Here is a 15,446-nt window from a genome sequence, read left to right as displayed (position 1 = left end):
ATCAGTATCAGACCTATAGAATTGGTCGAGCTCGGTTTATATGGCACCGGAGGTTTCAGAATGAAGAAACGTCATTGAGTGCAGCGTTGATGAAGTCCTTAGTTTCGTTTCCGAGTTCCGATGATCTTCATGGAGGCGAGCTGGAGGCAATTTCATCAACGCTGCACCCAATTATGTTTCTATTCCTTCTGGACAGTAAGTGTTTTCATTAGACACATTTTTTTCAACATTGAGATTCTCAGAATGTATATCATGATTGTGAAAAACTATGGTGTCATATACTCTCATGTATTGTTCTAGCTAACTCTATTCTTGTTGATAGCATTTTTCTTCCCAAAATGTTGGATGTTGATGAGGAAAAGTGACGGTTGACTTTTTTTTTTTGTCTGAAAAATGAAATCATGACTTTTTAAAAAGAGAAGTGCTAGATCAATGAACACACATTGTTTAGTTGTTTTGATTTATAACTAATTTACATGTTATATGTACCAGTACTAATCGATTTGTGAGGTGTTCACGAATGACTACACTCAATAAACCCAGACGGAAACCGATCACCTTGGTTGGTGCAGTTCGGTGCAGCCGTTCAGGTTCCGGCGATTGGGTGTTGTTTGTCTATACTTTGAGGTCAAACTGGGCTCCTAATCAAGGCTCAACCTCAGCGCACGCACCTAGCAAAGAAAACCCCAATGTGAGTCTAGGAGGCAAGGACACTCGTATCTCATCTGTTCATCACCAAATCAGCTCATACTTCATACCCCAGTAGCATGGATTCATGGCACTGGTTGCTCGAACTGAAATTGCCACCACTTTGTTTACATGGCACACCATTTTATGTCTTTTATTGAGCTATTTCGCGCATTATTATTTTAAATAACTTAAAATGTTTAGGATATAGAAGAATATAATGACCTCAGTTGTTTTTTTCCCCTGCTACGTATATATTGAAGTTGAATTTCATTAGGATTTGTATTTACAAGTATACACATATGTAACAGATTTACTGCTGTTTACAATGGTACTATTAAGTTAATATAGAATCTACAATTACTGTAAGATAATATTGATCTACTACGGTTAATTATAACATTGAATCAAAACAGCTTATGAATACTTAAAGACAGGTGAATCAGATTTCAGACGCACAAGTTTGCTGGAAAAAAAAAAAACTTAGCGGTTGCGGACGCACAAGTTTGCTGAAAAAAAAAAGGAGATGGCATGACTTGTGATTGGTCAGTAAGTCAGCAAGTTGATCAATGGAGGGAATAAAGCAGACACGGTGACTTCCAAAAGCAACCTTCTCATGAACATAGTGATAATCAAGCTCGTATGAATATTTCAAGACAGAAAAATCAGATGGCTTAATTTTAGAAGAAGATTGAGACTGTCTAACAGTATAACGTACTCTTGCATCTTAACAGCGTAGAACTTAAAATCGCGTCGAATAAGAGTGATTCATGAAGAACTTATCTGTTTATTAGTGGATCTGGCTCCTCTAAAGTGAGAAGAGTGTGAATTTAGTTAAAGTTCATAAAATCTAGACTCTATATATAATCTAAAGGCTCAAACAACTGACACATCATCTTTTCACTATTTTTCTTGTTTTTCATCTTAACCATAGTTAACTTTAGACTTACACAGTTACACCGTTAACTAGAAAAAAAAAAAAAGGATTTCACGTTGTCGTGTTTAGGGTTTACCCTAAACCCTAAACCCTCAGCAACATGTTTATTCTTTCTGCTTTCTTTTCTCCTCTTAGCTTAACCATGAAATGCTGTGTAAATTAAAAGATTCACCAAGAACATGGGTATATCAATTAATTACTTATCAAACTGATCAATCATGCATCATCAAATGTCAATGAATCCATTTTCAGCATCACAATAGAGAATATGCTATCTGATCGAGTTCTAAAAATCTAATCATAGTGTTGAGTTCATAAAAATGCAATAATCCTAGATTGGGAGAGTAATTCCTCTATCGGAGAACTATATGGCTAAATTTTGGATATATCTTCATATATCAATCTCCAGTAATGGAATTCTTGTTCATATCAACATTTTCAAAGCCCTAATCTTAAGTTATATAGAAATCATAGAATACGTCCAATTTGTACTTCATAAATTGATAAACACAATTGCAAGAGTCTTTAATTCCACAGTCATGTGTAAAGAAAAGTGAAGTTGCAAAGAAAGCATAAAGAAAGAAAGAACTTGAATCGATCAAAGGAGAACTGAATCGAATTATCGAAACGAGAAATTCTTTTTTTTTTTTCTTTGTTTTTTTTGTTTCAGAGAGTTATTGGTTAAGTTAACTATGGTTAAGATGAAAAACAAGAAAAATTGTGGAAAGATGACGTGTCAGTTGTTTAAACCCTTAAATTATATATAAAGTCTAGATTTTATGAAGTTTAACTAAATTTATACTCTTTTCACTTTAGAGGAGCCGGATAGTTGAAGGATAAGGTTACTTATTAGAGTACAGTTACCAACTAATTAAACCAGCAAGTTTAGGTGTAGTAGAAGATATACAAACAAGATCGATCAGTCAGACGGATTCTTTTGATAGCACTCCACGAATGAAAACTTCAAACTCCTCATGGCACATATATGCAAACCTTCTTGTACGTAATAGTAGTCGTCGTGCACTTGAGTCTCAACAAGCTAATCCATTTTTCTTCTGAAAACTCGATGAAAAACAGAATATGCTTCAGAATCTTTTGAAAGAAGTTACACTCCGCCTAATTTGTTTTGGGTATGAATCCATGAAATCTATGATCAAAACCTTAATAGCGTACTAAGTAATTATAAGCTTAGCTGCCAGAATTAACGTTACAGACTTCTGCATCTTCCTCTTTTCATTTCTTCACGTCCACTTAACTGCAACAAAAAGATTCAAATTAACTATAGCTAGCTAGAAACTTAATTACGTCAAGAAATAGTTCCTTTCATATTCCTGCATATACAGTATATACTTCTGTTTTGCATCAATACATCATACATGTATGAGTCCGTCGGAGAATAGCCAACAGCACGGTCGCTGAGGTCACAGCCCTTCGAAGAGGGCTCGAGTTTGTGTTAGAAAATGGGTGGAAAATGGGTGGAGTCACGTATGGCTTGAAGGTGATGCCAAGGCCATCTTGACGTCATTAGTAAAAGAAGACAGTTCAAATGTAAAGAAGTTCAGAGGCATGTAAGTCGTATAAACTCGAACATGGCACGTATTAACACATTGTATAATTTTTTATAAACTCAATCATACTAAAGTTAGACGATTTTATTATTAGTCACGTTTACATGGAAGGTAACCGAACTGCTGATAAATTAGCTCAATTAAGACATCAACAAGACGAGCCTAGGATTTGGTGGCATATTCCCCCGCGATGAAGTTGTTTCCATTGTTCTCGAAGATGCAGTGGGAAAGGTTGTGATTCGTAGTAGATGAACAGCTACAGTTTACGTACGTAGAGACTAGAGAGATGAAGCTACCTAGGTATTGGCATATGTATATATTGTCTACTTGTCTAGACTAGAACCAATTTGATAATGACCACCTGCAGTCTATACAGATTATTAATTAGGATCTATCTCGCTGCATATATAGAAAACTGCAGAAACATAATGAACTGTATTTACCTGATCTAAATCATTTCTTAAAGGTAAATCTTGTCTAACAAAACCAAAGCTGTCGCAGAATCTTAGATATACAGGCTTTCCATTACTATAATCTTGTTTGACGTGGACATGGTCCTTAATCTACATATATAGTTAATGTATATATACACTCCAATTATGTACGAAAAGAAGAGGAACCTTGATCTAAATGGTATTCTATGGCATGGATTTGTGTATAAGGAAAAATTCGAAGAGATCAACCAACTGCATACATTGGACTATTGGAGGCTTCATTCTGCTTTGATAAGAAATATCAACCAAAAAAGAGAGAGAGAAAGAGAGATCGAGACAGCAAATATGCAGCAAATTAAATCCTGTTCCGCATGAGTACATGCATATATGTAAATATTATTCGGGTCCATGACAATAACAACAGGAAAAGAATGGAGATATATCGATCATTTCAGTTTTCATATCTAAGATGCATGGAGTAAAGAGTAAGGATGACACTTGCTCCAAGCTTTCATTTCCATCTCAAAATCAAATACCCAAAACAAAACTTAAAGAACAGAAGTAAATTAACAAACAAATGGAAAACCCAAAAAGAAAAAAGGTTAAGAACAAAGAAAAGAAGATTGTATTGCATGGCAAATCTATATTTTCAGATTACAAGCAACAGCTACAGAACAAGAGATGTACCCAATAGAAACAACCAAGACGATGAACCATTTTTTACATACACTTGAACACTCTATTCTGGTTTGACATGCACTAAATACCACCCTAAAAGAAAGAAAATAAAAGCAAACAGCAAATTAAATTCATGTTCTGCACAAAAACATAAAAACTTTGAGCCGTGAGCGAGTTCTCTAAACACACACAAATCTCTAGCCCATAATCACAAAATTAACTCTCCTCTCATATTCTATTTGGTCTGAAAAACCCTCCTGATATTCATTGCATATCACTAATCACTTAGCATTACTTCAAGCCTTCAATACCCAAATCAGTCATCAAATCCCAAAACAGAAATAGACAAAATGGTCCTGCTACTAAAAATGTATCACTCAAATCCTCATCAGAAACACCCAAAAACCTAAACAAAGACACAAAATTTCCACAATGTGATTGATGATTAACCAGGTTTGGGTAAATTAGTAGTAGAGATTTGTCTACTACTGTCACATTTTAGCAGCAATGGGCTTTTCATGGACTGTGAAAAATCCAATCCATGATGAAATTAAGAAAAGAAAAACTGAAAATTCTTGATCTCACTGATTGTGATGAATACTAGTCCCTCCTGATCTGACCAGATTGAAGATTTCGAGAGACTCTCGACCCAAATTGGAATCCCTCTAAATTACCAAACCTGCCATTCAATTCTCTCTCTCTCTCTCTCTTCTTAAAGACTGGTTCTTTAGGCAAAAAGAAAGAGAAGAAAAACCCCTAAAACTCTCTGCTTTCTGGTTCTGACAAAAAAAAAAAAAAAAAAAAAAACAAGAGAGGCGAGGGCTTTAAATCTCAGCCGCAAAATCAAAGGGTTTCCGATTCCCGGCCGGCGAATGGAGCCCGCGGCGGGGCCGCTGCCGGACAAGCTGCGGTGCACGAGGACCGACGGCCGGCGATGGCGGTGCAAGAGGAGAGTGATGGAGAACATGAAGCTCTGCGAGATTCACTACCTGCAGGGCCGGCACCGCCAGTACAGGGAGAAGGTGCCGGAGGACCTCAAGATTCAGAGGAAGACGCAGACGGCGCCGTGCGAGGATCGGGACAACGCTGCCGCCGGCGACGGCGGCGGCGGAGGAGGAGGAGCAGAAATGAAGGCGCAGATGGAGAAGGTGGAGGATTTGGTGACGCTGATGAAGCGGAAGAGGGCGGAGGAGCCGTCGCCGGGGGCGGTGAAGATTAAGAAGGCGAAGGTGAAGAAGAAGAAGAAGAAGAAGAAGTCAAAGAAGGGAGGAGGGAGTGAGAAGAAGTGTGAGCTGAATTTGGAGCTGATAAGGATGGTGCTGAAGAGAGAGGTGGAGAAGAGGAACACGCCGAAGAAGAAGAAGAGGAGTGATGAGGAGGAAGAGGAGGAAGGGGTTGATCTCACCAGAGACTTGCCTAATGGAAGAATGGCGATTTCGTCTTCGTCTTCGCAGTCTTTGGGAGGCAATGTAGGTTCCAATTCGGCTTCGGATGTAAGAGTTGGGGCCGAATTAGGGCCGCCTGCGGCGGGTACTGCTACGCGGCGGTGCTTTCGGTCCAAGAACATTGAGCCAATGCCGGTTGGCACAGTGCAGGTAGAGCTCTGAATTCAGTTCTTTTGAGTTTTTTGGTAATGTGGTTTTCGTTGTGAAGTTTAATGTTTTTTTTTCGGTTAGGTTTTGCCGTGTGGTGATGAGAATGAGGGGAGATTGAGGAAGAGTAGGAGAAAGAGGTGCCATTGGTGTCAGAGAAGTGGAAGTAGTGCTTCTGCGGGATTGATTAAGTGTTCGAGTTGTAAGAAGCACTTGTTTTGCTTGAGCTGCATCAAAGAAAGGTCAGTGATGTATGGAGTTGCTTGTTCTTGTAGCATGGTGGTCATTAGGTCTTAGTATCAATGTCAACGGCGTATTAAAGGTTTAATTGTACGGTGTATTGCTTACCTAAACCTTAATGACTAGGATAATGTTTACAAAGTTGGGATTTATGATAAAGCTGTAGTCTTGATCATCTAATCAGAATGTTAGCACAAGAAACCTGAACCAAAATTCAGTCAGTTCAAGTCAAGTAAAATATATTTGGTGATCTGAACTTTATTTTGATCTATTGATCAGTATGTGATGTATTTTAATGAATTTTATATGGAACTTGCAGAATTTTTTGTCCGATAGGAGATTCAGTGTTAGATCACATAACATATAGACCTAGACTCATCTCCAATTTTGCTCTTGTTTATAGCTCTTTGCTTTATAACTTCTCCTTGGTATAATGCTCTTGGTGTACAAAACAATTCAGGTACTTTGATACGCAAGAAGAAGTCAAAATGTCATGTCCGGTTTGTCGAGGAACTTGCCCCTGTAAGGAATGCTCTGAGAATCAACCTAAAGGTGCTGAAAGTAAGGTCTGACTTAGATTTCATCAGCTCATTTGTCAACTAAAGATTCCTTGTTATGATGTGGATGCTGATGCTTAAATTTGTGAACGAACATTCCTTTCTTTTCAGGATTATGTGGGGGTTAAAAATAAAGTTGAAGTTATATTACACTTCCATTACCTTGTATGTATGCTTCTCCCTGTGCTGAAACAAATAAACCAAGACCAGAAGTTTGAGTTGGAAGCAGAGGCAAAAATGAGGGGTACTGTGTGCATTACTTCTTAGAAATGTTTCACTTTATGGTCGGCAGTAAACAATCATTTTTCTTTCTATTTAACAGGAAAAAAGCTCTCTGAAGTTTATATCAAGCAGGCTGAATTTAGCTGCAGTGTGCAAAACTGCTGGTATGCTCTCTGTTTCAGTAAAGTTTTGATGTTTCAAGTGAAATTCAATTTTTTTTCATAAAAAGTAAAGTAAATGGAAATTGCCTAATTTTCCTGCATTGATTTTCTGTGCATAATTGATTTTGGAACAGCAATAAATGCAAAGCTTCCATTGTGGATCTTCATAGAAGCTGCCCAAATTGTTCCTATAACCTTTGTTTAAGCTGTTGTCGAGATCAGTTTCATGGGACTTTCCGGGGAGGTGTAAATGCATTTCTCTCAAGGTGCTCTAATACAAATGATGCTTGGGTCTCTGGTAACGGGAAAGTTTTGAAGAGGCCAATAACTACCCAAAAGCAAAATGCCCGCTACATTTCGTCATTTGCATCAGTAACAAACTGGAAGGCGTGTAATGCTGTTGATGGTATATCTTGCCCGCCCAAGGAGTTTGGTGGTTGTGGTGACAACTTCCTTGATTTGAGATGTTTTTTTCCTTTAAGTTGGATCAAAGAGCTAGAAGTAAGTGCAGAAGAAATAGTTTGCAGCTATGAGTTTCCAGAAACTTCAGACATGTCATTGAGCTGCCCTCTTTGTTTGGACACAGACCAAAATGTTAATGGACTTCGACAGTTGCAAGAAGCTGCTCTGAGAGAAAATTCAAATGATAACCATCTATTCTACCCCACGCTTTTAGACATGCATGGTGATAATGTTGAACATTTTCAGAAGCACTGGAGTAAAGGCCATCCTGTTATAGTCCGAGATGTCCTTCAGACTACGTCAGAGTTGAGTTGGGATCCAGTATTCATGTTCTGCACTTATCTTGAGAGGAGCATTGCTAGATATGAAAATAACAAGAATTCCCAGGAAGCTATCCATTGCCTGGATTGGTGTGAGGTCAGTGAATTTCCACCAACTGATATGCCCTGTCAAAAATTTGAAGATAATAGGATAATAGACTGGTTCTCTTTTAGTTCACAATTATCTACAGCTATTCCCTTCTTAATTGTCGTCAAATAGAAACTGGTTGTGTACTGAGTACTGACTAGCCTTAAAAACATTGTATGGCAGGTGGAAATGGGGATCAGGCAGTATTTTATGGGTTCGTTGAACGGGCGAACACAAAGAAATAGTTGGAATGAGACCCTGAAATTGAAGGGTTGGCTTTCTTCGCAATTATTTCAAGAACAGTTTCCAGCTCATTATTCTGAAATCATGCATGCTCTACCACTTCAAGAATACATGAATCCCACGTCTGGTCTTTTGAATGTTGCTGCAAGGATGCCACAGGAAATTTCAAAACCTGATCTAGGTCCATGTGTTTATATTTCGTATGGCTGTAGTGAGCAATTCGTACAGGCTGATTCAGTGATAAATCTGTGTTACGACTCGTATGATGTGGTAAGCTTTATATATCTCCAATGTGAATTGGGTGTTCCTTTTTTTTTTTTTTTTTTTTCTGTTCTTTACCATCATTTTGAGAATGAGTTTCTCTTTTAATATATGTTGTGATGACACATTTAGGCACGACACTGACACATTTAGGCATGACACTGTTAAATGTCCAAGAAACTGATTGCAGTTCTTGCATATCATCTGAATCTATAGAATCAATCCTGTGGAAGTGTATCAGTCCAACTTCACCCAGCATTAATCCAATTTTGTATTTCTTTCTATTTGAATTGAAGTTCTATTGAAGAACTAAGGTCGAAAGTCTACGAAAGAGAAAAACAAGCTTTATAGTTGCTTCATCACTTGCATCTCTATCATGTGCTTTGCTTTTCATCTTCTTTTTTTTCTTTCCCTTTTAACGTTAGCTATACTTAGGCAATACTCTTCTATGGGTCCTCTGCCATTTACCTTTAGTTTCTGTGACCACAGGTTAATATTTTGGCACATACATCAGATGCTCCTATTTCTGATGAACAAGTTTCTAAAATAAGGAAGTTACTGAAAAGGCACAATCAAAATCAGAGGGAGGCTTCTAAGAATACTTCTGATCAAACTAGAGCAAGAAAAGTGAATGGAAATTCAGCATTGCATAGTCAACAAGTGAGGTCACATAATGTGATTGGAGAAGAGATGCATTTACGGAAAAGAATTGCTAGAGGATCTTGCTTCTCTGCTGCAACGCATGAAGAATGCACTACGAATCTGAGAGAGAGTAATATGTCATTTGATGGGGAATCTGATGTTGATTCTGAGGCCACATTGAGTTGCTCTAGGTCTATCAATGGTGATGAAACATCTGAAGATGAGGAGTCTCCGGATCTCCTTGAAAGCTCAAATGGCTGTGAAAAACCTTTTGTAGAGTCATGCACTGCACAGTGGGATGTTTTCCGCCGGCAAGATGTTCCAAAGCTTATAGAATATCTCAGAAGGCACTCTAATGAATTTAATCATAAATATGACGTTCAAAAGCATGTAAGTTCTAAACTCAAAGTAACTTCATAAGATTGTAATGACTTTGCTTTACAAGTAGGTCACTTTCTAACTTGTGCTTCTATTGTAGGTTGATCATCCAATTTTTGATCAGAGTTTCTTTCTAGACTCGATTCACAAAATAAGACTCAAGGAGGAGTTTAGTAAGTATAATTCCTGTCGTTTTCATCACTTATTGTTCCATTGGGAATTGAAAGTAACCTAACTCATTGTATCACCAGAAATTGAACCTTGGACTTTTGAGCAACACATCGGAGAAGCTGTCATCATCCCTGCTGGATGCCCGTACCAGATTAGTAGTCCTAAGGTATCATGTGTAACACTATCATTATTTAGTAGAAGAAAGAACTTTGTGAATATTACCAAGAATTAAACATGATTATCGCTTATTCACAACATTACTCATTTCAAAAGTTATTTTAAAAATGGAAAAGAAAAGAAGGGTTTGAGCGATGAAGTATATTATGAAGTGCCTCATTCTATTCGGTTGGATGATTTTTAGTTCCTTGAGTTGGCAGTCTCCATGAAACAATTTATAATATAATTCTATTATTGGAGATGCAGTCATGTGTACATGTGGTGCTTGATTTTATGTCTCCCGAAAATGTTACCGAGTGCATCCAGTTGACAGATGAAGTACGGCTCCTTCCAGAAGCTCACAAAGCAAAAGTGGACAAGCTGGAGGTGAACTTTCAATGGTCCTAGTATCACTGTCTTATTTCCATAAATTCATACATAATCATCAATGATAATACGTTTACCTTTGTCATGGAAAGCAGGTGAAGAGAATGGCACTCTATAGTATTAGTTCAGCAATCAAAGAGATACGTGAGCTTACTTGTGCAATGTAAGCAGGAACTTTGCATGAATTCCTTGCAACTTAATGTCATGGTGCTTGAAAAACATGTTTAGGAAACTATGGAAATAGTACTGTATGAAATACTTTATACTTGTCAGTTTTGATCATGTATATCTCTATCGGTTCTGATCACTGCAGGGTTTTCTAAACACTTGAAATGTTGAATGGCAGGTAACCATTAGATGATCACAGCTGTCGTTTATAAGAACATCAAGAAACCGCCTCTGCTGTCCGAATGGCTGGTCTTTTGTGGAGACTGGAGAAAGTAGACTGTACAAATGTACAATGAATTGGTTGATCCAGTATCTGGAAGTCTGGAGGCTACCTTAGTTCCCCACACGACGAGTCTATATGTACATTGATTCATTTAAATCCTTTTGTACAGCAAAGTGTATATTAGCATATTGGTTGCAGTCTCGGTCCATAAGTGCAGTGCTTTCTAGTTTTTTCTTGTGCTAGGTGATAACTTCAGGTCCCAGACAATAGAAAGAATGAGAATGGATATGTTTCGTTAAACTAAAGACAGGAATGTTTCTTATAGTCTTTTCTTGTCATGAAACTTAATGTTTTACCATTCTAAAGACAACAGGAAGACATTTTGACACAAAATGCCTTGATTCCTCGATTCCAAAGGCTTATAGGACTGGAAACAAAGGCCTTTAGAATCGAGGTAAGCCCTTGACAGTGGTTTCTCATTCCACAGATATCAGGAGCATAAAACAATAAGAGCTTACCCCAAAACCAAAAAAAAAAAAAAACCAGTTGCTTAAATGGCCTATAGCTTTGCTACAAATATTACACATTTGCAAAATATCGGCAAACTAGCTGGCCTCCAAAGAGAAGTATGATAAAAGAATGAATTTAACTTTATTTCTATACGTTACTTCTCCTGTGTTTGCTTCTGAATTGGTGAGGCTTCAAAAACGGTAATGAATGATGAATACAAGGTAAATACAAAAAGAATAACATCGAAGAAAAACATAAAATGCCTTTCAGAAAAAGAAAAATTAACAAACAATACAAGCCCTAAGACGATGGTGTCCATATCTCAGACTGTTTTGGGTTTTAGCTGTCAAAATTGTTTAGTAACAATACTAGTAGCATGGACGAGACCTCAGGGAGCCATTAGCCCCTCAATTGTGTCTGAAAGAGACTTTGCCCAGTCAGCCTTGAGAAGCAGAGTTTGCAAGGTATGCATTACATTGTATGCCGGATCAAGTTTCCTCTGCCATCCCTGAAAAACAAAACCAGGGTGATTAGTAGATTACTTATTAATGACCACGTCAGTAATAATTAAAACTAGAGCAAATCGCCTGACAATTGTATATGTAAATCTAACTATAGTTCCTCTTGCATAAGTACTCTGACGTTAAAGAAAAGATTACCTCAAGAACCAAAGTTGTCACCATGACAGTACAAACGTTGCCATCAACATTGACTCTATGCCGCCTAACTTTCTCCAGTAACTGCTGCATGCAATCAGCAGGATGGACCAGATCACCTTCTGGAGTACCCCAGAAAGTGAATGACTCCTCCACTTCCTGTAAGAACAAGGTTAGGAACTCTAGCACAGAACCTAGCAAGTGCTTCCCAAGTTATAATATCTTTGTAATTTTGTATTCACATAATATTGGATCTTATGAATCAACATATGCCTACAATATAACAAAATACACCTGGAAACAAAATTAAGATTAAGAAACTCAAAAGAATGACAGAGTTCATTGCTAGAAGCATCGCTTAACAGACCAGAAAAACTAAAAGATTCGTACATTTACCACATCTTGAATTGAACATGAATCTCATCTAAATTTCTTCTCAATGCTTAATAGAGGTCATGCTTGGAGTTTAAGAACAAAATTATATTGCTAAGGAAGCCAGATTAAATATGAAATTCTTTTTTTTGTACAGACTATACATTTAACGCCAACCAAAAACAGAAGAGAGCAATGTAAAATGTTGAAAAATAAAAACCAAGAAAAACTTAAGAAGGTGACTTGGGGTTTAAGAGAGTTGGTTTTGCAGGAAAACTAAAAGTACCAATGCTTTTCATTGTAGTTAGATCATCAAACTCTGCAATCTTATCCCATCACTCTAAAGTTTTCTAAAAGTAAAGTTGTCCGACAATTATACCTCAATGAATGCCTTTGGATTTGGGCAATTCTGTTGCTTAGACAATCGTAGTGTGCACTCAGCAGCCGTGCGCCCATCACGACGTGCAACAGCCTTAAAAAATTCAAGTAAATTCACTCTGTCAGTTCTTGAGAGTTCGGCAGTCATGCCTACATCAAGGAAAATGACATGAGGCTTTGATTTGAACAGTTTCTTCCTAGAAGGCTTGTTCTGAGCCACCCGAACAAGTATGTTCCCAGGATGCATGTCCGCATGTATAAAGTTGTCCACCTGAAAAAAGAAACTTGCATACTTGTAAGCCATTCTATATCATAATTCACGTCTCCAGTTAAATAGGAAATAATGACCAAGCAACAGTTATATGACATAAATCACCATCTTCCAGAAACAAAAAAGATTCCTAAACATGATTTTTAGTGAAAAAATTAAAGCGAACCAGACCAATGCAAAGAAACATACCAGGAGCATCTTCAGAAGTGCATGTGTTCCAATGTGAGCGAGTGCAGATTTAATTCTTTCATGCCCTTGAAGATCATCAACATAATGTGAGACGCATTCCCCTTGCTCATATGTTTCCACTAAAACAGCAGGGTGCACAAGTGGATACAAAGGCTTTGGGAAAGAGACGTCCTTCCATCTACGAAAATTATAAGTAAAGCGGCTCAAATTGGCAGCTTCCCTTGCAAGGTCAACTTGAGACATCATAAAAACTGAAAACTGTTGCACGCTTTCATCCAATCTCCACCACTTTAAAGCAGGAATGAACTTTGACATTTTTGCTACTAAATTGATTATTACAAAATCTCTCCTGATTGATTCACCAACACCAGGATGTCTAACCTTAACTGCAACTACTACGGGCTTCACCAGTTTACCAGGGTACCGAAATTTCAAAGTAGCCCGATGCACTTGAGCAATACTTCCAGAAGCTACTGGTGCCTCTTCAAAGTTTTCAAAAATTTCAGGCAGCTTGCGGCCAAATGATTTTTCTATAGTCTTCTTCGTGTAAGCAAAGCTATGTTCAGGGGCTTTGGTATGAAGCTCGGAAAGCTTGGCGCATATATCTCTGGGGAAGAGATCAGGCCGAGTGGCTGCCCATTGACCCCATTTGATGAAAGCAGGACCTGCCCTTTCCAATGTACGAAGAACAACACGAAGCCACAATTCTCTAAACTGAGGTCCACAGGAATCAGCAAAAGGAGCCATCATTATGCTTGGTGAGAACAAGATACCTAGATAGATTGCTCTCAGCAACAAGATTATACCTTCTAAAACTGAAAACACTACTCTGCTCACTATAGCATGTCCATTTTCTGCACGAGTGTACAAGGAAGTCTGTGGTGGCGCTGGTCTGTAGTGGTCCTTCTCTGCCAAAGTCCTCTGTGCCCATGCTAGCTTCCCACTCGAGACAGCAAAAACGCCCGGAAACAACAACCCGTAGCGGGTTATTCCCGAGCTGAATGCTCGAGCTATCCTATCTATCGGCGAAAATCTAAGACCACCGTTGGAATAAAACTTCTCGTACAGCCTCCTCCAAACAATTAGTACATTCCCTCTCACTGCACTCCTTGCCGGGACGATAGAAAAATTCCTGGAATAACTATTTTGACTAAAATTCTTTGTTGTATTGTACAACGACAACCGGCCCTCTCCTCTATTAGGAAAGGTATACTCTTTGTGGTAGCACCTGTGTTGGGGAAGCCGCAGGCCGATTCTAACAAACGTTCCATACTTAACCGTTTCCGGGCAGCTCTGTTTCTGGCTTGTAACAACAGAATGCACAACTCTCCTAAAACTCCTCAACGTCAATAATCTGCATTCCAATTATGTAAAGCCAATTAAAAACCCTCTAATGCTTTATCTTCAATATATTAAGCTAAATGGGAACAAACCCTCTTTCCCTAATCCAGAAACAATCTCTCAATGATCAAAAAACCTCAAAGAAGCAATCCCCTTTATGAATTCTACCACCATAACTAATTGTCAAATCGTAAACCCCTCAAGTTTTAGCTTCATTCTAACATTAAAAATTTACCATCCCTAAACAAATTACCCAAATTCCAGTAATTTACCGCAATTCAATCTCTCAATGATCACCAACCTCAAAAAAAAAAAAAAAAATTAAAAGCATTCACCTTTCTGATTCAAACCACCAAAAACGAATCGTGAAAACGAAAACCCAGCTCAGAAAACCAACAATACACAAAGTAGAAGCTAAAAAAAAAACAAAAAACAAAACCTTGACATGGTGATCGAATCCGGGTAGGGGCTAAATGGCTTGGGAGGTATAGGATTGTATTAGCCAGCATTTTCGTCTCATGGGCTCGGCGGTCGTCGGCGAAGATTTGATCGAAGCTTTTCTCTCTGAATTTTGGTTTTGAGGGTTTCAGAGAATTTCAGACAGAGACGGCGAAGGAGAAGAAGAGGCTTTCTTCCCGGGTTATTTTTGGGCCCAGTTTCGTGGGCCTCACGCTGTTCACTAACTATTATAGAAATAGAGAAACCCAAACATTGGGGTTTTGTTCTTTTCTTTTCCTCCAAAAAAAGAAAATTCTAGAACTGGTTTTGCCTTGTAGGAGAGGTAAAGATGGATTGGGAAGGTTGTGAGCGTGTTTGGCTCATGGCCTCCAGAATTTGCTATAGGTTATAAGGAAACTATGTTTTGAAAGAATTTACGGGCATATGTAATATAGATTTAGATCGAGTTTTGCAAAAAAATAGAGTTACGTACAATATTGTAATTATGAATATAGTTTTCAAATATAGAGAATGACATACCACTATCTCAAAAATATACAAAACACACATAATTCATCTTTAAAAAGATTTAAACAAATAAGAACATGAGCCCAGGCCAAAAATCAAATAGTGAAATACCTCATATCTAAATTTTAAATACAAAATGACTCTTTATTTTCTCACCGTTTCAATTTGATTTGATCTCTCTCTCTCTC

General features: G+C 38.0%; 2 protein-coding genes across 2 annotated transcripts in view; both read right to left on the bottom strand.

Annotated features, from left to right (window-relative positions):
- LOC101310880 overlaps positions 1-15,446 on the bottom strand; it is a 1,534,871-nt gene that overhangs the window by 123,808 nt on the left and 1,395,617 nt on the right. The window lies entirely within an intron of this gene.
- LOC101294244 (probable serine/threonine-protein kinase abkC-like) lies at positions 11,304-14,894 on the bottom strand. Its single transcript, XM_004293493.1, has 5 exons — positions 14,732-14,894; positions 12,952-14,305; positions 12,493-12,762; positions 11,745-11,900; positions 11,304-11,593 (listed from the first exon to the last, which is right to left on the bottom strand). Exons 1-5 carry the CDS (start codon positions 14,737-14,739, stop codon positions 11,474-11,476), a joined length of 1,908 nt encoding a protein of 635 aa, XP_004293541.1. The 5' UTR covers positions 14,740-14,894; the 3' UTR covers positions 11,304-11,473.

Source organism: Fragaria vesca, linkage group LG3, assembly GCF_000184155.1.
Source record: "Fragaria vesca subsp. vesca linkage group LG3, FraVesHawaii_1.0, whole genome shotgun sequence".
In the NCBI taxonomy this organism is placed as follows: domain Eukaryota; kingdom Viridiplantae; phylum Streptophyta; class Magnoliopsida; order Rosales; family Rosaceae; genus Fragaria; species Fragaria vesca.
The sequence above is the reverse complement of the archived record's forward strand: the minus strand, read 5'-3'. Positions and strand labels throughout refer to the sequence as shown.